General features: G+C 39.8%; 1 protein-coding gene across 1 annotated transcript in view; it reads right to left on the reverse strand.

The window, feature by feature from the left end:
- LOC136884820 (uncharacterized) overlaps window positions 1-22,776 on the reverse strand; it is a 96,329-nt gene extending 73,553 nt beyond the window's left edge. Inside the window, exons 1-3 of the mRNA XM_068230019.1 lie at window positions 22,638-22,776; window positions 11,668-11,783; window positions 1,777-1,926 (exon numbers count right to left, since the gene is read on the reverse strand). Coding sequence (XP_068086120.1) covers window positions 1,777-1,926; window positions 11,668-11,758 — 241 coding nt within the window. The 5' untranslated portion in view covers window positions 11,759-11,783; window positions 22,638-22,776. The remainder of the gene's footprint in view (window positions 1-1,776; window positions 1,927-11,667; window positions 11,784-22,637) is intronic.
- Window positions 22,777-27,102: the final 4,326 nt, after the last annotated feature.

Below are 27,102 nucleotides of genomic sequence, written 5' to 3' on the forward strand. Positions count from 1 at the left end.
TATTTAAAATAAGCTTGATATCTTATTGCATTGTGTACTCATAAGCTTTGTTCGGGTTCATTTCATTGCTGTTTAGTTCGCATAATTTTTACGGCGTTGAAGATTGATCCAAGAAAACTGTTGCAATACTGGCTGCCAGCTGTGAGCAACATGTGGGTGATGCTGTGACGCTTGAGTCACCTGTGAAATACTTTAAAAGCTAATAAAAATGTGTAGGGGGGGAATTAAATAGGAGTCAAAAAACAAATTGTTTTGAACGTTTACAGTAGCCTATGAGATGAGTATTCACTGTGGACTGTGGAAGAAGTGTTAAAAAAAAACTGCGCAGCTGACCGGCGTTTCTACGTACAGTGTTTAGGCAGCTCGCGCAGAATTTAAAGGAATTTGTATCTTTTCCTCTGGTACCATATCGTATATACTGTCCTGTGAATGTTTATATATGTCGTGAGAGTCTGACGACATCGTTGAAAATTTAGTTTTAAGAAAGTGTCTACGTTATGTAAACAAGCAATCAAGGTGATAAGGAAAGTGAAACAAAACATAACTCAACTAAGCTGCAAGCCAGGTTTACGCGACAGAAAGCGTTTGTACGTTTGGCTGTTCGTCAGTAGGCCTATGTGGCAGCTCAGTTCGAACTCGCTGTAAGTAAAACAGGAAGGGCCTTCACACGGTATGGGTATAGAATCCTCAGCGTACTCGAAATAATAATAATAATAATAATAATTTGTGCTTTATATTATATTCTCTACCTGCAGAAATGTTGTCATGAGGGGATCATGAGTTCGTTTGTACCTTCTGAATGACGAGACTACAGTATTTGCAACATTGCTGTAAACTCACAGGTGGGTTTTCAGCTTGTTGAACTGTGGGAAACTGCCACCGACAGTCGCTGCACGAGAGTGGAATCGTATACTTATGTCGTCCTACTTTTCGTTTTAAGCCCCCGTGTGCCTCACACAAATTGCATTGTGAAATAGAAATAAATCTTGCTTCTCTTGCCTCAGTATTAATCAGTAATCTGTAGGTTGTACATGATCATAGGATATAAACTTAATGGTTTTGATCCATATTGAACTGTATTCACAATAATAATTATTAAATAATGTTGTATGGTCCACCTTTTTCAATACTATATTATGCAATATTATTGAATTACAGTACTAAACTAGGGACTAGTTTCGGCCTCGGCTGGGCATCTTCAGCTTTAATGTAATACATCTAATAACTAAACAAATGTATAAACACACAGTTGACATGAAAACTACATTTGTTTAGTTATTAGATGTATTACATTAAGGCCGATGATGGCCAGCCAAGGCTGAAACTAGTCCCTAGTTTAGTAATGTAATTCAATAATATTGCATAATATAGTATTGAAAAAGGTGGACCACACAGCATTATTTAATAATTATTATTGTGTACACTGATCAATAAAGGAATAAATAGGTATGGTAAGTAATCAAAGTATATACTGATGTGAAAGAAAGTAATTTCTTTTGATGCTACACTATTTGAGAATGAAATATTTGTCAGATAGAAGCACGACATTAATAATAAGCTGGTTGTGGCGGAGAAAGAGAACCGAGACGGGAAGGAGAAACAGGGGAGGTGCTCACACGCAGAAGGATACTTTTCCTCAGCTCTTGAGTTGACTTTCACCATAGTCATCTGCTAGACTAAAAACAAATCAAAATTGATGTGCAGGCAGCCTAGATTATTATTATTATTACTAAGAAGTGAAAGCTGAAATCAAGAGAAGAAAATGAAAGCTATTACCTTTACAGGTTCGTGTCCTCCGTCGAGACATCCTGACTGGAGATCTATCACCCTCCTGAGTTCCAGTTGTTATCACAGATGTAACATTATCTTCAATATCAACGTTAGAATTCTGTGCTGGATCAGCAGTCGGAGGAGACGCTTCACCTGCTGATATAATACAATAAAGGCGAGAAAAATGTAAGTACATCACATTAGGAGAAATAACAGCAAATGTAATTGAACCATTTTATTAGAACTTCAAAATATATATAAGAAGTTATAGTCTTCGACCAAATGATTTTAGAATGACCATAGACAGTGCTCCATGGACATTTTATCATGATTTTATCAAATGTATTCCATTTTCACATTAAGTGTACCAATATTTTAAGTAATGAAAAAAGTACTGAATAGATGGATTAAAAAATACCTTCAATGGTTTTTACGTCATACTAGATAAGCGACTGCAGCTATCAAGCTCGGTGAATATTGCGTTAATACTGTACCGGTAAACGAGAGAAATATTGCAAGTTGAAAGATGTTCATTGTTACCAGAGCTAGGAATATCAGGTGCAAAATTTGGCTCAAAAAGGTGCATTAATTTTGTTAAAAATGGTGCCAATTCAAATGTAAATATTTATAATAATCAACATTAAATTTCAATATTCCAATGTTTTCTTTCTTCAGTGTCCACCAGTCACTAAGTTTGTATTCAAAAATAATAAAGGTGTTCATTAATCCACCTATTCAATACTTTATTTCCACTTAAAGTGGTTACACAAACACAATAACACTTATATGGGACACGTTTTGCCCTTAATCTAGGGCATCTTCAGCCTAAATAATCTTCAAAAGCACATATAATATTGCAAATAGAAACTAAAAGATTAGCTAGTTACTAAAATTTGGTAATATAATGTGAATATTGATATATTAATAAAAACATGTTAATGGAACACTGTCAATGAACATACTAAACTTCCTCCATTAAAAATACGTAGTCTAATTAAAATGGTTCAAATAAAAAAGTTTGTGGATTCCCCAATGTGATAATGCATATATTGCCAACAAAATGAGCGCGTAAACATAAGCACAAAAACGTATGTTCAAAGGTAGATATACGTAAAGGCGAAACTGAAACATCTGTTGAATTATCGAAGAAGTGGCCCTTTGTACAGGTAGGAAATATTGTCAGAGACCTTTGTCGAGAAATGCCAGTAGATTGTGCAATAATGTTCACTGTAAGAGAAGGAAAGGAAGTCTTAAAATGGTGAACACAAGGAGAGAACTCTTTTAACATTGCTTATAATAGATGAGGACTTGCGTGTTTGTTGTAAGTTGTTACTTGTCATCTACTGTTGTGTTAGTAACCGCCCTTCTGTTGGCTCTGGGTCTCATATTGTAACTGTGTTGCAGAGGCGGTGGTGAACTTGGAGGGGAAGGAATGGAGGAGAGGATGGGTGAAGTTAACTGTGACGAGGCTGACAAAGGGGCGGAGTTATAAAATTTGTTGGAATTAGGCCTACTGTCTGTAGGTATGGGTGGAGTATTAGAGTATAAAGAATTAAATATATTAGGTATCCTAACTTTATTTGAACTAACTGTCTTTAATAATTTAGGCGTTAATTCATGTAACATGCTTTTGCTGACCGTGATGTCATTAATATTCTGATCTTTATTATACGTCTGGTCTAAATAGATTTATAAATTTTCTAGTTTGATCAACATTCTTCCTTTTTCTATATTTCTAATTATCGCAAGATCTTTCTCGATGGATTCAAATTAGTGACCAGTCTCCCTCACATGCAAACTCATCACTGAGTATTTTCTATGTTTTTCCGCATTAACATGTTCCATGTATCTTGTCATAAAGCTTCTCCCAGTTTGACCAACATATGAAAAATTACACTGTGTACATTTGAGTCTGTATACTCCCGATCCCAAATAACGATTTTTGTCATAATTAACTCTTTTATGATTAAAGAATATGGATTGGTTAGTTTTAGTAGTTCTAAAAGCTGTATTAAAATTGTTTTATGAATGTGTTAGTAATCTGGTGTATAGCTGGATTGTTATAAGTAAATGTAGCATACTCATTCTTTTTGGTTTTGTCTGGTATCAGATTCATGGATAACCTATTCTTAATTTTATTGATCAGTCTATTGATCATTCCTATTTTGAAACCATTGTGTTTAGCAAGATTCCTAATATAATTCAACTCTGTCTTCAAATTCTTGGGAGATAGAGGAATTCTAAGTGCTCTGTATATTTGACTGTGAAAAGATGCTTGCTTATGTGAATTCGGGTGTAATAAGGAATTGTTTATAGTTGTAGATGATTGTATCGGCTTTCTAAAGATTTGGAAATCAAGAGTGTTATCCTTATGCATAACATCTAGAAAATTGAACGAGTTATCGACTTCGTCCTCTTTTGTGAATTTCAAATTGGGTTCGATTTCATTTAACTTGTCTAGAACTTCTTGACTATTAGTGACATCTTTGTTTGTAATTACAATTGTATCATCTACATATCTCAACCATAAATCATACCTTTAATTTTTGCTATTATCTCGTTGTTCCATTGAATCCATGAATATGTCGGCAAGGATACCCGGGTCACCCATTGCTAATCCATTCTGTTTATAAATTCTATTGTTAAACGAGAAGTAATTGTCTAATACAAAATGTAATAATCTAGTGAACTCTTCTACTTCCATTTTACTAAGACTCATATTTATCTTTTAGTGGTTCACAAACTTGATGCAATGCAGACCACATGCAGAATACACAGGTTGCAGAAGGCAATAGCCAGTAACATGAAAGATGCCTGGTCCATAAGCACTAGCCAAATCGATCAATTTCTGTTCCTTCAACACGTGCATTGCTGAAACATTGCAACCCATTAGCATTGTCATGTTCAGAAAGTAGGTATTCAAAAGTATAGGTTTCACATGCCAACCCTTCAGGGATCTTCAAAATGTTCTGCCTATCTACAGTAAAATATAATGGACTATCAGTGTGATTAGCTCAGTGGCTTCCTGCCCAGAATGCTCAGGTCAGAATTCTGTTCCATCCTGGGTTGAAATTTAATTTCAAATCTTGTATATATGGCTAATAGTTTACTTTTTTATTTTGGATTTTATCTGATTTTCCTTAAAGACTTTTAGAGTTAGGAGGAAAATGCATACAAACCTCTTTGTAGAAAATTGAATTCTTAAGCACGCATGGCGAGTTAATTCACTTTTAAGTGTCACTGACCCAAACGTTTTTCCAACTTGCTCTACTTCCTCAAAAGCCGCCTGCCTACTTCTGAGATGATACCATATTTACGTGAGTACAGGCCCCACCATAGTTTTGAGAGACAATATTTTGAAAAAAGGAAGAAAAAAAAGATAATCTGCCCGACAGATTTTGCCATAGTTTACTGAGGTTTTTGGAAGTGTGAAGGTTGAACATGGGTCAAGTACAAACAAGTAATACAGCAAAGTTCAATTTATTTATTTTTCTTTTGCTAGTTGCTTAACGTCACACCGACACAGATAGTTCTGATGGCGACGATGGGACAGGAAAGGCCTAGGAATGGGAAGGAAGCGGCTGTGGCCTTAATTAAGGTAGAGCCCCAGCATTTGCCTGGTGTGAAAATAGGAAACCACAGAAAACCATCTTCAGGGGTGCCGACAGTGAGGTTCGAAGCCACTGTGTCCCGGATGCAAGCTCACAGCTGTGCGCTCCTAACTGCGCAGCCAACTCACCCAGTAACGTTCAAATTGGAGGAATAAGCAGGAAAAAAAAAATGGTAAAAGAGAGGCAAGACAGAAATAAGATACTGATCCTAAGAATTTTTGTCGTTGGATGAATCAGAAGACACCTCTTGAAAAAAAACTTAGAAACAGACAGGCCTTTCGGAGTAAAGAAGCACAATACCCTCGCGTGGAAACGAAGCTGCTAGAATATTTGTGCAAAACAAGAGGTCAAGGTTTTGTTGTATCTGTTGAAATGCTTTTCTTTACTTTGATCTATCTATCTATACTTGCATGCTTTTCTTTGTTCAAAGTATAAGCCTCATACCAGTTTTTTGTCTCAGAATTCTAACATGAAAAGTGGGGCCTATACACGCATAAATTCAGTACTGTCTGGGTCATGTCACCGTAAACTTGTTTAATGCAGCTCTCCATGCTACCGGTTTCATTTTAAACTACTACATCTACTCTTACCTGTCTTGGTCTACCCCTAGAGTTCTTACTGCATAACCTTTTCACTGCCATGAGCGCTAGGTTATAACACCAATCCCTAGTTGGTCCGTTAGACATTAAAAATTTTCCAGCTAACTTATTCCTGGCTGCCAGTGTTTCGCCCCAGCGTGCTAATTTGGTCTTATCAGTTGGTAAATAGCACACCTACCAAGTTGCACGGCTACTGCAGAAAATTGATAATGTTCAACAACGGACCAACTATATTGCTACCACAAATATATTCTTTTTTTTTTTTTGCTTTACGTCGCACCGACACAGATAGGTCTTATGGCGACGATGAGATAGAAAAGGCCTAGGAATTGGAAGGAAGCGGCCGTGGCCTTAATTAAGGTACAGCCCCGGCATTTGCCTGGTGTGAAAATGGGAAACCACGGAAAGCCATCTTCAGGGCTGCCGACAGTGGAGCTCGAACCCACTATCTCCCGACTACTGGATACTGGCCGCACTTAAGCGACTGCAGCTATCGAGCTCGGTAAATATATTCATTCAGGACAAATATTTCAGGCTCCCTATGGGAATCAACATCTATATCATCTGGGCCAGGTTATTTTAAAGGAAGAAGCATTTTTATAGACAAATTTTTACTGATACTATTGTTGTTTTTTTACAATTTTGTTTTACATCACACCAACACAGATACATCTTATGGCGACGATGGGACAGGAAAGGTTTAGGAGTGGGAAGGAAGCGGCTGTGGCCTTGATTAAGGTACAGCCCCAGCATCTGCCTGGTGTGAAAATGGGAAACCACAGAAAACTATCTTCAGTTCTGCCAAGAGTGGGGCTCGAACCCACTATCTCCTGGATGCAAGCTCACAGCCGCACGGCCAACTCGCCCGGTTACTAGTATTGGAATGTATATTTACCCCTTAGTCCCATTTTCTGATACAAGGTTGGGGATGAGGTGAGGTGATATTTTGCGGCCAAGTGCCAACCTCAGTTCAGGAGCTATGAAGTTGAAATGAATGGTAAATAAAACTGGGTAAGGTGGTGGAAAGAACTGGCCATAGCCTATAAATAGGAACTGTCCCAGCATTTGCCCGGAAGTGAATAAGGCAGACTACAGACAACAATTCTCACGGGGTTCGAACCCATTATCCTCCAGAATGCAGAGCTTGGGTCCAAAGCCGCGGCCACTCCACCCAGCTTATTATAGTTTCGTCAACAGAGCCTTTGAAATTCCGCTAACAGAAACAGACAGAAAAAAGGAACTTTCTTTCATTCGTCAACAGGCTCTACATAATGGTTTCAGTTTGAAATTCATCAATAAAATCATCACTAAATGCAAATACCAACAACAAATTAAACTTAAACAGCATTCAGAAAAAGAAAAAGGATATGTAAAATTCACCTTTAATAACCCAAAGATTTACGAAATCACCAACTTATTCAAGAAACACAATACCAAGGTAGCCTTCTCTACAAACAACAACATGAAACATAGATTCTTTAGTCATAATAAAGCTAATAAACTTAAAGATGACGAATTCCAGGAATCGGGTATTTATAAGCTGACTTGTGCTCAATGTAAAAAAACTTACGTGGGACAATCTGGAAGGAACTTCTCAATTAGATATCAAGAACACGTCAATGCTGAAAGATACAAAAGATTCTCTGCCATGGGATCCCATATGAAAGAGTCCAACCACAAATTCACCAATATAAAACAGGACCTTCAAATTATCTGTATGATTAATAAAGGTAATCTTATGAACAACCTGGAAAACATCCACATCGTTCTTGATAAATTGGAAAACGGTGAAGAGAATCTCAACGAAAACAACGAGCATAAAAACATCTTATATGAGAATATTAGCAAATACTTAGAATGGGTAGACATGAAACAGACTAGACGAACAAGAGATATAATCAAACACGACATTGCAGAAGCACAGCCCAATCTCCCTCCTCCCTCACATGTTATTTTAGATGATGATAAAACTCTACTTCCCTTCTCTCCAGAGCTTTCCATGAACTGTCAAACTGTATCACATCGTTACTTCACCAGGTCGCGCTCAAAGACAGACCCTCTAGACAGCGCAGAATAAACATCTTTTCCAAACAAGAACGAGAGGCAAGATGACCTATTCTGATGACCTCCATTTTTATCAAAGGAGTCTCCAAAGAACTTTTATTTGTGCTTATTCTCAATGTTTTTCTTTTCAGTTCTTTATTTATACAGCTGAAGAGGACCACTAAGTAGTCGAAACATGTCCTGTAAGTTTTAATTTTATTCAATTTTGCCTGAGGCATTAATAAAGTATCGATTAGGTGGTTATTTATACTTACTTCTTGATTACTTGATATATTCAAAGTCATGAAAGCATCTTTTTCTTAAAGGTACAATACAATACTAACACAATTAAGTTTTTTTTTGTTTTTTTGTTAGGGGCTTTACGTCGCACCGACACAGATAGGTCTTATGGCGACGATGGGATGGGAAAGGCCTAGGAGTTGGAAGGAAGCGGCCGTGGCCTTAATTAAGGTACAGCCCCAGCATTTGCCTGGTGTGAAAATGGGAAACCACGGAAAACCATCTTCAGGGCTGCCGATAGTGGGATTCGAACCTACTATCTCCCGGATGCAAGCTCACAGCCCCGCGCCTCTACGTGCACGGCCAACTCGCCTGGTTCCATTAAGTTTAATTAGGGTGACATTAACAAGTGTCGGGACGTATTTCGTTCTTCATTTTGGACATCAACAGCTGAAAATACTTGTAAGATGAGTAAAATAGACAAAATAGACAAGGTCACAAATACACATGTCAACACCTCCAGACACAATAAGTATTCCGCCACGAGTACCCCTGTAACAGAATCCAACCACCCTTTCACTCCCATAGAGCAGGACTTAAAAATTCTTTGCTTCAATAATAAGGGCAATTTACTTAACATCTTAAACATTTTCATTAACATAGACCAAAAATGCAGTCCTGCTCATAATCTAAACGAAATTTTGGAAACTGTAAATGTGCTTTCCAAGGTATTATTCAACAAATTCCCCATGAACAAGCCTCACAACAAACCTTTACGCACTGGATCCAACAGTCCCCTACTCTCACTCCAAACTTGCTTTCTTCACATACAGCCTCCACAGCTCAACTTAAGTCAGCTGTAACACACGTATCGAGCCTCACCTCTCTGAGGCAGATGAGGAAGTAACTAAGAATTATCAACAACACAACATCACGCCAACATAAGAAGAGTTCAGATGTAAGGCTTTTCAGGCGTTTGCTCTATTAAAAAAATATCTAATTCCCTCCATGGGAATTTAGAATTTTCCAAACATAAGAAGAGCTCGATCATTGAATTTTTAATGAAACTATTATGTGTGTTCAACAACTTTATCTTCATTCCAACAGAACTAAAAAGCAATTGAGCTCCAGCATTTTAAGAACATTCTTCGAATTTTATCATGTACCCGAATCGTATTTTAATGTGTATTTGTGACCGTTTATTTTACTCATCTTATAAGTATTTTCGGCTGATGATGTCCAAAAAGGACAAAACATGTCCCAACACTTGTTAATGTCACCCTAATTAAATATAATTGTTTTAGTATTGTAAAGTTGGAACCTTTGACAGTACCTTTAAAAAGTATACTATCAACAATACGGGCTTTGCAATGAAATTCATTTTATGAAATGAAAGCATGCGTCATCTCTCTCTGCCACCTGCACTTGGGGTTGACACACTATTTTTAGAGAGTCAGCGGACACCTCCCTATACGGACAATTTTCCTCGGAACCAATTTTATTTTACATAAGACAAGTGGCCCCATTTAAGCAGACATCGCCATTTGTCCCGTCCACTTGACTTAAGCGGACACTTTACACGTTGCAGGACAATTTATTACGCTGGACCACATGTGTCTTTTCTTTTAAAACCATTCTTCAAACGTAAGGAAATCCCTTTTGAATGTTTGTACTATTTCGAGTGCAAGGGGAGAGAAAGTACATCGGAATGCAGTTCTACCTAGTGGTGTATGGGCCTATTCCGAGAATTCTAATTGCACAGAAATGCTGCAAGAGACTGTTGACTCACAAGTTACCGTAGCATTTCAGTTGTCTATTAAACATGAGTAACAATGGATTACTTCACGAATCTGTAATGTTTGTAAGTGATGTAAAATCACTTATAACAACTCTCTATGAAATACTAACACAGAAATGACTTAGAATAATAAAAGTAAAGATATGTATGCTTATATTTAAGGTTCGATTATTTTTACAAACTTGTTCTAACGGACACCTCTCGTAACGGACATTTTTCCTTGGAACCGACAGTGCCGCAGAAAGGAGGTTCAACTGTACTTACAAAGACCAAAGTGTTTCTGATTCATTTTTGTTTTCTGTTTTGACTGGACACTATGGACAAACAAGAGGAGAAAAGTTCTTTTACTTATTTTTCTACTGATTTTGGCTATTTATATGTCACTTTTAATGCTGCTGAAATTTCTTTGAATTCACATTAACTGACATGACTTCAGTCATTCAAACTATTGGCACACATCAGAAAGCAATAAATATTATGCAACTGTAATAACAATAATGCTATTGGCTTTACATCCCACCAACTACTTTTACGGTTTTCACAGCCGCCAGGGTACCAGAATTTAGTCCTGCAGGAGTTCCTTTACATGCCAGTAAATCTACCGACACGAGGCTGGCGTATTTGAGTACCTTCAAGTACCACCAGAATGAGCCAGGATCGAGCCTGCCAAGTTGGAGTCAGAAAGCCAGTGCCTCAACCATCTGAGCCACTCAGCCTGGCTATGATGTAATTGTGTTGGTAAATATTTCCTATCCGTGGTTATGTCTTTATGAAACAGTTAAATATTATATTCAAGTAAAATGACACTTCTATTCATATGAACACAGAATATAAAAAATTTGGTTGGGGGTCTTTGTATACTTTTTCACACACATGGTAGTACCAAGTTCCATTATCCAAGTATTATGAGTCAATTTCCAAGAAGAGAGCCTGATTTGGTTGAACAGTGCACCATCATACCAAAACTTAATTTTCACACCTACATGGTTATTAGTAGAAGTCTTGCAAGCATGGCTGCCAAGTACAGGGCGAAAAGAATGGGGCAAGCAGCCTTGCTTAAGACCATTTGTGATAGGGAATTCTTCTGATTGCTCATTCAGGTGAAGAACTCGTCCAACCATTCCATCATAAAAAGCCTGGAAAACCTACAAAACGGTCAAGACAGCAAAAGCACCATAATACCATCCACATAGCTTCTCTAGGAACAGAATCAAAGGCCCTTTCCAGATAATAAAATATTAAAAGAAACAGGATTTGTTGTTGTCTGCATTTCTCTTGGATTTGTCTAGCACATACATATATAGATACATCAGGAGGAAAAAGGGTTCTGTTGTCTATAGAGAAAACTTACAACGCCTAGCATGATAAATTCAAAACTGCTCACGTGCACAGCCGGGTGGGTCACTAATAATTTTATAAGGCAAAACAATGGGACTATGATAATCTACAGGACTGTGAAAAATGTTAAAATCCTTCAATCACAAACAAGTTACATACACACTCGCAAACTACGCTACTGAAATACTGAAACAGGCTGAAAGCCAACTACTTGTAAACTGATGTGTTACGAGTTACAACAGGCACACGTTAAGTAATCCACACATACATGGAGTGCTGGGGATCTCCTCATCTTTAGCTTTCGCATTCTTCTTCGAGGCTTTACTTTTCTTACGTTTCTCTCTTTGCTGCCGCCCCATTTCTCAGAGAGATTCTCTTAGGGAACTGTAAAAAAGAAACATTCTTAATCTATATATTGGTGAATACCAGTTAACACTCAGACATATGAAAATTTTTAATATTTACGATAAAGCAGAACTATAGAGATAAAGATACCGGAAAACTAAATGATAATGGTGACACATGACGACATTCGGCCTCTTAAAACAACGACCACCACCACCACCTAAATGGCAATAAAGACCACCAGTACATCATCTTGAAACCATATAATCATAAATCCTCAGAATAACGTTCCATAACCCAATTTTTTATGAATCTCTCTGAGCTACAGGCAGAAACAGGTTGCATATTCCATCAATGTTTGTGTCATTGTGGCACAATACAGAAATGTAAATAATAATAACAAAATTATTAATTATTATTTAATCCGTTTACCCTCCAGAGTTGGATTTTCCCTCAGAATCAGCAAGGGATCCCACCCCTACCGCATCAACAGCAGTATTCTGGAGCAAGAGAGATTTGGTCTGGGATACAACCGGGAAGAAGGACCAGTACATTGCCCAGGTGGACTCGCCTGCTATGCTGAACAGGGACCTTGTGGAGGCATGGGAAGAAAGGAAAGAATAAACAAGGAAGAGGAAAGGGAGCAGCCGTGGCCTTAAGTTAGGTATCATCCCAACATTTACCTGGAGGAGAAGTAAGAAACCACAGAAAACCACTTTGAGGATGGCTGAGGTGGGAATCAAACCCCTCTTCACTCAGTTCACCTTACTGGACTGAGTGGACCCCATTCCAGTCCTCGTACCACTTTTCAAATTTCATGGCAGGGCCGGGAATTGAACCCGGGCCTCTGGGGATGGTAGCTAATCACACAAGCCATTACACCACAAAGTTCCAAGGTATTAATAATAATATTATTGGCTTTACGTCCAACTAACTACTTTTGAGGTTTCCAGAGACGATGAGGTGCCGGAACTTAAGTCTCACAGGAGTTCATTTATGTGCCCGTAAATCTACCGACATCACCCTGCTAAGTATTTGAATACCTTCAAATACCACCGGACTGAGCCAGGATTGAACCTGCCAAGTTGGTGTCAGAAGGCCAGCGCCTCAACCGACTGACCCACTCAGCCCGGCATTCAAACCTCAAGAAGTTGACCTTTAAAAAATTTTAAAAATATAAAAAGTCAAATCTACGAAACTGAAGTACCTTACGACAAAGTCAAATACAAGCTTGAGTCCTTAAGCATCACTGGCCCCACGATAGCGCTCGAGGGACTATTCCCCGGCCACTCGTGGATTTCAAGAAAGGATTTGGACCAAGTGCTGACATTCTCCACTCAACTGTAATAGCCGCATTAAAGGGGTTGAGAGCCATCTTCAGAAACCACACCTAGAGACCATAACAACCACCTTGAAGCCACCCTGTTTTCATTTTAAGTATTTAAAAATCTTACATACATACATAGATACATGCATACATTATCATTATAGACTGTTATGCCTTTCAGCGTTCAGTTTGAAACAAGCCTCTGTGAATTTACTAAACGTCGCCACAATCCTCGAAATGCAACTAGTGCTGTGTCCTCATTTAGTTCTATACATCTTATCTTTAAATCGTTAGAAACTGAGTCTAACCATCGTCGTCTTGGTCTACCTCTACTTCTCTTACCCTCCATAAGAGAGTCCACTATTCTCCTATGTAACCTATCCTCCTCCATTCACCTCACATGACCCCACCACCGAAGCCGGTTTATGCGTACAGCTTCATCCACTGAGTTCATTCCTAAATAGCCTTTATCTCCCCATTCTGAGTACCCTCCTGCCATTGTTCCCAACTCTTTGTACCAACAATCATTCTCGCTACTTTCATGTCTGTTACTTCTAATTTTAAAATAAGATATCCTGAGTCCGCCCAGCTTTCGCTCCCGTAAAGCAAAGTTGGTCTGAAAACAGACCGATGTAAAGATAGTTTCGTCTGGGAGCTGACTTCCTTCTTACAGAATACTGTTGATCGCAACTGCGAGCTCACTGCATTAGCTTTACGACACCTTGATTCAATCTCACTTACTATATTACCATCCTGGGAGAACACACAACCTAAATACCTGAAATTATCGACCTGTTCTAACTTTGTATCACCAATCTGACATTAAATTCTGTTGAATTTCTTACCTACTGACATCAATTTAGTCTTTGAGGGGCTAATTTTCATACCATACTCATTGCACCTAGTTTCAAGTTCCAAGATATTAGACTGCAGGCTTTCGGCACAATCTGCCATTAAGACCAAGTCGTCAGCATAGGCCAGACTGCTTACTACATTTCCACCTAACTGAATCCCTCCCTGCCATTTTATACCTTTCAGCAGATGATCCATGTAAACTACGAACAGCAAAGGTGAAAGATTACAGCCTTGTCTAACCCCTGTAAGTACCCTGAACCAAGAACTCATTCTACCATCAATTCTCACTGAAGCCCAATTGTCAACATAAATGCCTATGATTGATTTTAATAATCTACCTTTAATTCCATAGTCCCCCAGTATAGCGAACATCTTTTCCCTCGGTATCCTGTCATATGCTTTCTCTAGATCTACGAAACATAAACACAACCGCCTATTCCTCTCGTAGCATTTTTCAATTACCTGGCACATACTGAAAATTTGCCTGACAGCCTCTCTGTGGTCTGAAACCACACTGGTTTTCATCCAACTTCCTCTCAACGACTGATCGCACCCTCCCTTCCAAGATGCCAGTCAATAATTTGCCTGGTATACTAATCAATGAGGCACCTCGATAGTTGTTGCAATCCTTCCTGTTCCCTTGCTTTAGATAGGTGCAATTACTGATTTTGTCCAATCTGAAGGTACCCTACCAACACTCCATGCTAATCTTACTGCTCTGTGAAGCCATTTCATCCCTGCCTTCCCACTATACTTCACCATTTCAGGTCAAACTTCATCTATTCCTGCTGCTTTATGACAATGGAGTTTATTTACCATCCTTTCCACATCCTCAAGCGTAATTTCACTAACAACATTTTCCTCCTCCCCATGAGCTTGGCTGTTCGCAACACCACCAGGATGATTTCCTTCTACATTGAGAAGATGCTATGTACAATAGGATACTATGTACAAAAGGATACTATGTACAAGATGTATTACGTACCCATAACAACTTACGGAGCAGAAACTTGGACAATGACAAAGAAGGATGAGAGTCGAATACAGGCAGCCGAAATGAAGTTCTTGAGGAGTATGATACAGAAGAGTAGAAGAGACAAAATAAGGAATGAGAAAATCCGGGAAGAAATTGGAGTGGAAAAAATGAATGATAGAATAGAGAAGAGCCGACTAAGATGGTTTGGGCACATAAAGCGAATGAGCGATGAAAGAATGCCAAAAAAGGTGATGGAAATGCAAATCCAAGGAAGGAGAGGCCGTGGACGACCATGATTGTGGAAGGATACCATCCAACGCAGCATTATAAAAAGAAACCTGGACTGGGACGCAGTGTTGGAGAAGGAGTGGTAGAAAGACCGAAGAAAGTGGAGAGGAACGATATTTGCCCCTACCCGGCTACAGCTGGATAAAGGGAAATGATGATGATGATGATGATGATGAATGAGAAGATGTTCAAAATATTCCCTCCACCTCTCCAGTGATTCCCTGGGATCTATTATGAGTTCACGTGAATTACTCAAAACACTGTTCATTTCCTTTTTCCCTCCCTTGCTAAGATTCTTTATTACTGTCCCGAAAGGTTTCCCTGCTGCTTGACCTAGCCTTTCCAGGTTATTACCAAAATCTTAGCTGCCTCTGTGGATCAGCGGTAGAGTGTCGGCCTCCGGATCCCAAGATAGCGGGTTCAAACCCGGCAGAGGTAGTCGGATTTTTGAAGGGCGGAAAAAAGTCCATTTGACACTCCATGTCGTACGATGTCGGCATGTAAAAGATCTCTGGCAACACATTTGGTGTTTACCCGATAAAATTCATTAAATCTCAGCCATAGACGCCCAAGAGAGTTTCGGTTTACTCGGTCTGCCACCTAGTGGGGGCCTAGAGTAAAACGGAATGTCGAAATTGACGAGCAGACAGCCAGATGGCGTCAAATTGAAATGTCTGCACACGGTAGCTGAGGCCATACGATTATTATTATTATTATTATTATTACCAAAATCTTCCCACGACTTCTTTTTGGATTCAACAACTACAAATCCCTGTCTGCCTTGGCCCTTGTTTGGAGCCATTTCTGATAAGCCTTCTTTTTACGTTTACAGCTGCTCTCCATCATTCCGCCAAGATGTTCGCCTTATCCCATCTTTACACACAGTTGTTCCTAGGCATTCCCTTGCTGTTTCTACTAGAGCATCCTTGTATGCTACCCATTCTCTTTCTATATCCTGAGCCAGCTTACTGTCTACTGTTCGAAACTTCTCACTAATCATATCCATGTACTTCTGTCTAATTTCCTCATCCTGGAGATTTTCTACCCTTATTCGTTTGCAGACAGATTTCACTTTCTCTACCCTAGGCCTAGAGATACTTAGTTCACTACAGATCAGATAGTGGTCTCTATCATCGAAAATTCCCCAGAAAACTTGTACAATCCTAACAGATTTGCTGAATTCGAAGTCAGTTAAGATATAGTCTATTGTGGATCTGGTATCCCTAGCCTCCCATGTGTAGCGGTGAATAGCCTTATGCTTGAAGAATGTATTCGTAACTGCTATACCCATACTAGCAGAGAAGAAGTCCAGCAAACGCTTCCCATTCCCATTAGCTTCCATATCTCCCCCACATTTACCAATCACCCTTTCGTATCCTTCAGTTCTATTCCCAACTCTCGCACTGAAATCGCCCATTAGCACTATTCTATCCTTGCTGTTGACCCTGACGACGATGTCACTCACTGCTTCATAAAACTTGTCAACTTCATTCTCATCTGCACCCTTACATGGTGAATACACTGCGACAATTCTAGTCCTAATTCCTTCAACTGACAAATCTACCCACATCATTCGCTCATTTACATGCCTAACAGAAACTATGTTGCGTGCAATGGTATTCCTGATAAAGAGCCCTACCCCAGACTCTGCCCTTCCCTTTCTAACACCCGTCAAGTAGACTTTATAATCTCCTATCTCTTCCTCATTATCTCCCCTTACCCAAATATCACTTACCCTTAGCACATCCAGATGCATCCTCTTTGCTGACTCAGCCAGTTCTACTTTCTATCTTCCATAAGCCCCATTAATATTGATAGCTGCCCATCGAATTCCATTTCGTTCGCCAAGCTGTTTCTAAGGAGTCCCTCGCCAGTCAAATGGGAGTGGGACTCCGTTACTTCCATAGGTCCGAGGCTTGCTAAAAATGTTCTGAGCTCGGTAAATTCATGAAGCAGGATGCTACCCTACTTGCACATAGTCCAAGTGAGGATCTCTCCTCTAACGGGTTATGGACCACTGATGAATTGTATAGTCCTAGCCGCCTGAGCACAAGGAGGGCCATGACTCAGAATATGTCCGAGATGCCCACTCCCATTTCATAGCAACTGGTATCCCAACTCTCAGGGCCACTTACTAGGCCACTCAGCCGTTGCCCATGGTTCACGAACTAGGACGTGACTACAGTAACCCACACCATGAACCATTTTGTGAAATATGTTTGTCCAACCGTAGCCCCATTTCTCTACGGGGTAGGGTATGAGGTAAGATGAATTTGTCATGGCGGGTTTTTATGATCGAATGCCCTTCGTGATGTCAACCTAGTCAGAGTAGTTAATGAGATGAAATAAATGACGTGATGATAGTACGAAGGGAGAAGGTGAAACCCGGTGCCGGCACCATCCTTGAAGTGGTTTTCGTGGTTTCCTACTTCTCCTCAGGAAAATGCTGGGATGATACCTAACTTAAGGCTACGTACGGCCCCTTTCCTCTTTCTTGTCTATCCCTTCCAATCTTCCCATGCCCTCGCAAGGCCCCTGTTCAGCATAGCAGGCGAGGCCACCTGGGTGATGGTCCTTCTTCCCAGCTGTATCCCCGACCAAATATATCTCTCGCTCAGAACACTGCCCTTGATGCGGTAGAGTTGGGATCCCTTGCTGAGTCCGAGGGAAAATCCACCCCTGGAGGGTAAACGGATTAAATAATAATTTTATTATTATTTACATTTCTGTATTGTGCCACAATGGCACAAACATTCATAGAATATTCAACCTGTTTCTGCCTGTAGCCCAGAGAGATTCGTAAAAAAAAAATGGGTTATGGAAAATGCTGAGGATTTATGATTATATGGTTTCAAGGTGATGTACTGGTGGTCTTTATTGCCATTTGTCGAATGGCACCAAGGATTCTGCTCAAGGCTTAACGTCTCATGTGATGGACAAATCACCATCAACAGCGTCATATGCCCTCACTCCATGTAAGCACTGCGGAGAGGTTTGGAATTGCATCCAGGCTTTTGGCACGCAATCTAATGATTAAAAATTGTATACACTACCTCCCATACCCTGCCGGCTAACAATCTGATGGTGAAAATATTTTTGACCAACAGGACTCGAACTGGCTAACCTCGGTGTCAGGCCGTTTAGACTTCAATGCCTTAACGATCATGGCCACCAGGCAGGCTTTTTGTGAAATAATAACTATTGGTTAAGGTACTCTTTGTTCTTGTGGCAGCCTATAACTGTTGTAAATCTTACGCCAATAACAACGAATCAGATGAGTTAGCTGAGGAACAACACACTACATGTCTTCAATGGAGTCCATCGTAATAACAACATCCATTCAAACACAAACTTGGACAAGTTCATCAAGAACTCCCAAGTCGACTTAAGCACACTCCGAAAGGATGAAAGCCCGGTGGGCTCGGAAGAAGACAAACAGTTGAAATCTTGCAGCACTTAATGGCCCTAACGATGAATAATAATAATAATAATAATAATAATAATAGAAAACATCGAAATTAACATTAGGAAAAGATGAATAAAATTATTTGACCACATGATTAGATTGCCAGAAAATCGACTGACAAAAAGGATAATAGATTATGTAACTGCGCTTAAGAACTCAACACCCTGCCTTAATGAACTTCGAAAGGACCTAAAAAAAAAAAAAAATGCTAACGTAAGTTCAACACACATCATAGGTTTTTCTCCACCCTTCAAACATCCAAGTACCTCTGCTGAGTCTGAACCCAGTATCTTGGAGTCCAGATGCTGACACTCTACCACTTATCCACAGCAGAAGACAGCAACAACTGAACTGCTTCAATGGAAAGACACGTTGGAAAACAATTATGACCAGTTCCACAGTATTAGCTTAAGCTGCAATATTTTAGGTCGGTGCACCAGTGTAGGGGTAATGTGCGTGCCTCTTACCCGGAGGACCCAGGTTCGATTCCCAGCTAGATTGGGGATTTTTATCTGATCTGAGGGCTGGTTCGAGGTCTACTCAGCCTATGTGATTATGACTGAAGAACTACCTGACGGTGAGATGAAAACCCCCGTCTAGAAAGCCAACAATAACAGCCGAGAGGATTCATTGTGCTGACCAGACGACACCTCATAATCTGCAGGCCTTCGAGCTGAGCAGCAGTCGCTTGGTATGCCATGGCCCTTTGGTGCTGTTTTGTTTTTGTTAAAAGTAGTTAGTGGGACGTAAAACAAATAACATTATTATTATTATTGTTTTTGTTTCTTTGTTGTTGTTTTTTTCAACTTGCTTACATAGCACCAATACGGATAGATCTTATGGCGACGACGGGATAGGAAAGGGCTAGGAGTGTGAAGGTAGTGACCATTGCCTTAATTAAGGAACAGCCCCAGCATTTGCTGGTGTGAAATTAGGAAACCACAGAAAACCATCTTCAGGGCTGCCGACAGTGGGGTTCGAACCCACTATCCCCTGGATGCCAGCTCACAGCTGCACACCCCTAACCACATGGCCAACTTGCCTGGTGGGGGCTGCTGTGCCAGGGGGTTTGGTTGGTTCAGTATTTTAGCCCACATGCACAACAGAAGAGCAAGAATGCGAGTGTTCGTACGGAAAATGAGTGCCCAAATCTGTCTCTGTTTTTCAATGGACACTTGTGAATAACGGATAATCAGTAAATCTCCAATAGTGTACCTTATTCAGAAGTTTCACTGTACTTTTTTTTTACAAGTTGCTTTATGTTACACCGACACAGATAGGTCTTACGGGGTCAATGGGATAGGAAAGGGCTAGGAGTGAGAAGAAAGCGACTGTGGCCTGGTGTGAAAATAGGAAACCACAGAAAACCATCTTCAGGGTTGCCAACAGTGGGGTTCGAACCCACTATCACCCGAATGCAAGCTCACAGCTACATGACCCAAATCACACAGCCACTTGCTTGGTGAATTTTATATTTCAGGAACAAAGAAATCTAACCACAAGCAATGCTTCTCCCAACATTGAGATCACTTGCAAGGAACAGCATGCTTATTAGAGCTGGGAAATCTCTCAGACATCTCACAGTATGCAGAGTTATGAAAATTGTTACACATCACATTGCCCTGTTCAGGTAAGAGTTCCATGTAGTTCCCCAGGATTCATAAAAAAATAAAGGTTAAAATAAATGAATATTTTTATAAAACAGTCAAATTCCTTTGTGTTATCAGAGCTCTATAGACTGCACACATATGAGAACTATAGGCTTTCATCAGCTATGCATTAGGTAAATATATCAGTAAAAAGGTTTGAAAAGTCAGGTTGTAAGTTTCACCAACAGGAAAAGTCCCTCAGTTTTTATTACTGTGTTGACGGGGTGAAAGTACCTCAGGGGGATCACTAAGTGTCTAAGTGATAATGTAAGTTAAGATCTTCACCTGAGTATTCACATTAATGGGATTGGAAATAAAGTTTACAGATCTCTTCATATGGCTATGAGGGAACATAGGGATTGTAGTAAGGACGTAAAGGAGAGAGTGTATAAGTCACTAAAAAGACTCCAGTGTAGAACGATTACTGACAAAAGAGCAGGTAGTGTTATGAAAATGTTCCACCCTTTGGGCTGAAAAGACCTGGGAGTAAGAAAACGTACAGCTCTCAGGAGGTAGGCTATATTCCAAACTGTCAGTGGACAGGTGGCATGGAATGACATTAGTAGACAAGTGGAGCTTTAAAAAGTACTATATGAAAAGGCTATATGAAGATAAAAGTTACAATTCAAAACAAAAAATTGGGGTAAATATTCGTTGCCCGGAAGAGGAATTGGGGACTGGTATAATTTACCCAGGGCAATGTTTGATAAATTTCCAACATCTTCAAAATCATTTAAGAAACGACTAGGTAAACAACTGATAGGGAATCTGCCAGCTGAGTGACAGGTCTAACTGCAAATCAGTGGCAACTGCTTGACGATTACCTTTGTATCATTTCTGTTCAAAAAGATACAGCGTCACTTTTGACTTTCATGTTATGTTGACCGCAGTCAACAACAAGAATGGGTGCACTGTGTGAACATTCACGGAACACCTCGGAGTTTAAAATTTCAAATCAAATAACAATTACAAATATATATTTAAACTGCTGATAGCTGGTAAAAGTACCACTAATTTCAACCAAAAATACATAGCCTATGCTAACTTAATATTTGTTTTTTGTTTATAATTTTTTTTTTCTTCTTCTTGAGAACTAAAATTTACAGTAAGTTTTGAATCACACTTTTCACTCAATTTACTGTTTATGTTGCTGGATAACCTACAACTGTTGAGTTATATGCAGATGTAAAACCAAAAATGGCAGCACTACTGTGAAACTCAGTTTGTACGCCAAGCCTTGCCTGAGGGATTCATGAATTATTAAAGCTTTGGCTTAAGTTCAAACTATGACAGTGGGCCTAAGAAACAATAACGGAGAGGTTTCTTCCGAGGTGTAAGGTAAATAATCTAAAGGATGGGAGTGCTTGTTACGTCCAGATTCCCACTCTATTAGGGACCTCAATATTATACAACAAACAAGTACATTATATTCTGTATGTTCACAACAAATTAATATGAGGGCAGTTATGATAAAGCTATGTTACTAAAAGATCAATATTACTGATTAAACAGTTACAATTTTATCCATCACAGCTCTGCATGGAATGGTTAGCAGGAATCTATACAAAATTTACAAATACGAAATTTCCCTCTTATACTAGATGAAGGGCAAGGGGTAAATCATATGATGCTACTGACAGATAGAACAAACAGTGAAAATACTAAATCACGATGTCAACTGTATTGACAAAACCCCGAAATGCATCAACCAATCAAGGAAGAAAAACAGAACGAGGAATCAAACATGACAACAGACTAGAAATAATTCATTATTATGTTAAAAGAGGATCAATAGCTAATATTCATGGGTGTCAGATATGTTTCTGGCAATAGCCTATACTTTATATTTCAAGTGGTTTCAAATTGTGCATCCTTTCGAAGCACCTTTAGAAAATTAAGAGCACATCATGCACAAGTGTTATATGGCTGTGTAAAATTTAAATCCAAATAAACAATATATTATTCCCTTCACAGGTTAATCACGGTTGACGTTAAAATTCGTGCTTCTGTATATAAACAATGTGGTTCATCAAAAGAGATTAAATTCTCACAAATAAGTTTTTGAAATATATTTTTACAAAACTCGGCAACTACGACAGGCTAGCAAGGTCTCGTTTAACCTCAAATGAAATGAAGGGAACTTTATTGTTAGAAGTTTGAATTACGGTAAAGAGAAGTACAAAAAGTCACATGGGATAATTCTAGGACGCAGAATGTAACCTCGTTTACCTCAAACTGTAAGCATTATTCGTCAACAATTACACTATAAACATACAGTCAAATTCAATCAAAACTATAAAATGAATTCTAGTCCATAGAATACAGTACCTACCACAACAAATCCATTAACCACCGCCGAGTCAATTACTGTATTTGAAAACACGTAGAACAAAAATACAACTAATCAAGAATAAACTAACAAAACTATTTTAACTTCCATTCACATGGATAAATATTAACACTTGTCCGCCCATGTTATTTAGACATCGTTTAGGCCACATGCCCGTCATAACATATACCACTAATACACGCGCGAGAAAATTTATCACAAAGATCACAGATACTTCACCTTGCGCAAGTAGGAGCACTAAGAATAAACGAACATTGCTACCTAAGATAAGAGTGTAAACATCGTAACGTGTTGGAATTATTAAAGAAGAAAATGCCCAAGGCTCCAAACCATGTATAATATTATAGTTAAAGACACATTGCCCATTACAGCAAGATTTTGTTGACGTCAAGAAAAGTTCTTTGCATCACTGGAACCACTTTCCACCTCCTTAGGCTTAAATTTGTTAGCACGAAGCATACAAATAAAGTTAATGTTTGTTAATCGTAATTGACTATTTTGTGAAATAAATAGCACTGAAAATGAATTCATCGGCGAGAATAAATTCCAGCCAACTCGGAAATAAATTCAACTTGTGGATGTTGCCCATATTGCGCTCAGTTTAGAAAAAAAAATGTAGTCGCTATGGTAACCTCGTTGGTGTTAATAAATGTTTACAGTAAACATATAAGAGTTGGTTATAATGCCTTGACAGAACAATGTATTCGTTTTTAGCAACAAGCTCGTTGGTTTTTAGTAAAAGAATATGAATGAAATAGTTTCTCCTAGACAAAAGAAAGAAGTTTGTTGAGTCTTGAATTACAAAAGTCGAGATCTTTCCCTTGTTTAAATAGCAGTGGAAATAAATTACAATAATGAGACTAACTACGCGATACACACATGCTCTGATTGCTGGCCATGATGTACAAATAGTCCACAGTCTAACTGAAAGTAGCAATCAGTGCATTGAAACTCCCTCATGTCATAAGCTAATGGCTACGTGGCTACAAAACATTGGTTGTAGGGTGATGGGGGAGGGGAGAGAGAGTTAAGTCGTTGCCTACGAGATATGCATCTATACATGTATCTCGTAGGGAACGGTTAAGTTCAGCAAATGACATTTAAAAAGAACCGATGAAAGGACTAGTGGAAACTGAAAACAAAATTCGCAATCGATGATGGCATGTAAGTCACTTCTGAAAGAGGAAGGCCACAGGATGTGGTTTTATATTTGAAAATAGCTCCAACGTTTGCTTCATTATTATTATTATTATTATTATTATTATTATTATTATTATTATTATTATTATTATTATTATTATTCCCTCTTCGTTTTTCATTGGATTTAGCCAGAGCTCTCTGAGCAGTCTTTGAACGTACAGAAACATACTCATGAAACAGACTTGGATAACGTTCTACCTGACAATAGCCTACAAACATTCTAGATTCTAGGTCTATTAGACATCGTGGCTTAATTTTCTAATAATGTTATATATAACTACTTTTACGGTTTTAGGAAACGCCGAGGTGCCAGAATTTCGTCCCGAAAGAGCTTTTGTACGTGCCAGTAAATCTAACGGCACGAGGCTGACGTATTTGAGCACTTTCAAATAGTCTACCTCTACCACCGGACTGAGCCAGGATTGAACCTGCGAGTTCGGGTCAGAAGGCTAGCGCCCCTCACTCCGGCACTTATTTTCGAATGACGTGGAGAAACATTGATACAAAAGTACCAATCTTCGCTCCACTGACCAGTATGAAGACGCTATAAAGCCGATCAATTCACATACGGTATAAGGGAAAAGAAACACAAGTATGTACGAATATTACAATCATCTAAGAATTTAGTAATCGTTTTTGCAATCTGGAAAGTAGGAATACATACAGTAGGGGCCAACTAAACAAGACACATTTATTGGTAATTACACACCGCCTTTCTTGGTGATTGTATTAAGAGGGCTCTTTGATGGTCATATAAAGGACATTGAAACAGTAGATTATTTAAGACCGGGCGAGTTGGCCGTGCGCGTAGAGGCGCGCGGCTGTGAGCTTGCATCCGGGAGATAGTAGGTTCGAATCCCACTATCGGCAGCCCTGAAGATGGTTTTCCGTGGTTTCCCATTTTCACACCAGGCAAATGCTGGGGCTGTACCTTAATTAAGGCCACGGCCGCTTCCTACCAACTCCTAGGCCTTTCCCATCCCATCGTCGCCATAAGACCTATCTGTGTCGGTGCGACGTAAAGCCCCTAGCAAAAAAAAAAAAAAAAAGATTATTTAAGTATGTAACGATTTCCCCTGTGGCTGGGGGAGGTAGAATAACACCCACGGTATCACCTGCCTGACGTAAGAGACGTCTATAAGGGGCCCTAGGGTCTCTAAACTTGGGAGCGTGGATTTGGCGACAGTAGTATAATGGGAGAGTTCTGGCGCCTCCTCCGCCGCCGCCGCCGCCGCCGCCGCCCGCGAGAAATTTGAATTTTGGCGGGAAATTTGAATTTTGGCGCGAGATTTGAATTTGTAAACAAAGCCACGTGCTTTTTGACAGCTGTCATCGACAACAACGCAACGCTAACCTCACTGCTGCCATCTTGACGGGCCTAAACCTCACTAGTGCCAACTTAACCTAACTAGCATGAGGTAAACAAAGCCACGTGTTTTTTGACAGCCACGTGCTTTTTGACAGACAACAACGCATCGCTAACCTCAGTACTGCCATCTTGACGGGCCTAAACCTCAGTAGTACCAACTTAACCTAACTAGCGCGAGATAAACAAAGCCACGTGCTTTTTTGACAGCTATCATCCGCCATCTTTAAACTACAGAGCACCGTGCTGCCCTCTTTCGTCACCTGTCATCGGCAGTGCTGCCATCTTGACGGGCCTAAACCTTAGTGCTACCAACTTAACCTCACTAGCTCGAGATAAACAAATCCACGTGCTTTTTGACAGCTGTCATCCGCCATCTTTAATCTATAGAGCACAGTGCTGCCCTCTTTAGCTACTTACCTTTGAAATGTGGTGGCGGATAATTTGAAAAATGCTTTTCGACAAGCAGCCATCTTTAATCCAGAGAGAACCGTGCTGCCCTCTATGTGGTGGCGGCAAATTGAAAAATTCCACGTGCTCTTGTTTGAAAACAAACTCACGTGCTTTTTTGACAGCTGTCATCTGCCATCTTTAATCTATAGAGCACAGTGCTGCCCTCTTTAGTTTGAAATGTGGTGGTGGTAAATTCCACGTGCTCTTGTTTGGAAACAAAGCCATGTGCTTTTTTGACAGCTGTCATCCGCCATCTTTAATCCATAGAGCACAGTGCTGCCCTCTTTATCGTAGTAGATGTAAATTCGTCACAGCTGTCATCCGCAGTGCTGCCATCTTAACGAGCCTAAACCTTAGTGCTACCAACTTAACCTTACTAGCGTGAGATAAACAAATCCACGTGCTTTTTTGACAGCTGTCATCCACCATCTTTAATCTATAGAGCACAGTGGTGCGCTCTTTAGCTACTTACCTTTGAAATGTGGTGGCGGATAATTTGAAAAATGCTTTTTGATAGCAGCCATCTTTGAGCACCGTGCTGCCCTCTTTGTGGTGGCAGGCAATTCCACGTGACAGCAGCCATCTTTAATCATGAGAGCACCGTGCTGCCCTCTATGTGGTGGCGGCAATTAGAAAAATTCTACATGCTCTTGTTCGGAAACAAACTCACGTGCTTTTTTCTGACAGCTGTCATCCGCCATCTTGCATCACAAACCTCAGTGCTGGCTCTTTAGCTAGATACCTTTGAAATGTGGTGGCGGCAATTTGAAAAAAATCTATGTGCTCTTGTTTAGTAAACAAAGCCACGTGCTTTTTATGACAGCTGTCATCCACCATCTTTAATCAATAGAGCACTGTGCTGCTATCATGCGGGCAATTTCATCACCTGTCATCCACCATCTTTAATCTACAGAGCACCGTGCTGTCCTCTATGTAGTAGCGGGCAATTTGAAAAGTTCTGTTAGCCGTCATCCGCCATCTTTAATCAAGAGAGCACCGTGCTGCCATCTATGTGGTGGCGGCAAATTCCATGCGCTCTTGTTTAGTAAACAAACTCACGCGCTTTTTTGTCAGCTGTCATCCGCCATCTTACATCGCAAACCTCGGTGCTACACTCTTTAGTTGAAATATGGTGGCGGATAATTTAAAAAGAAAAATTCTACAGCAGCCATCTCTCGGCGCTAATTGCACAAGATGGTGGCTATACATGACTCCTTAAAGGTGCTTATGCAAGATGGCCGCTATACATAGACTCCCTTGGGATGCTTGCGCAAGATGGCAGTTATACATGACTCTTTATGAGATGCCCTAGGGATGCTTGCGCAAGATGGCGGTTGCTCTTATGAGGCGGCTTAAGGGTCCTTGCACAAGATGACTAGAGACGCCCTAAGGATGCTTGCGCAAAATGGCGGACGCAAGATGGCGGCT

The sequence above is a fragment of the Anabrus simplex genome, chromosome 13, assembly GCF_040414725.1.
Source record: "Anabrus simplex isolate iqAnaSimp1 chromosome 13, ASM4041472v1, whole genome shotgun sequence".
NCBI lineage: Eukaryota > Metazoa > Arthropoda > Insecta > Orthoptera > Tettigoniidae > Anabrus > Anabrus simplex.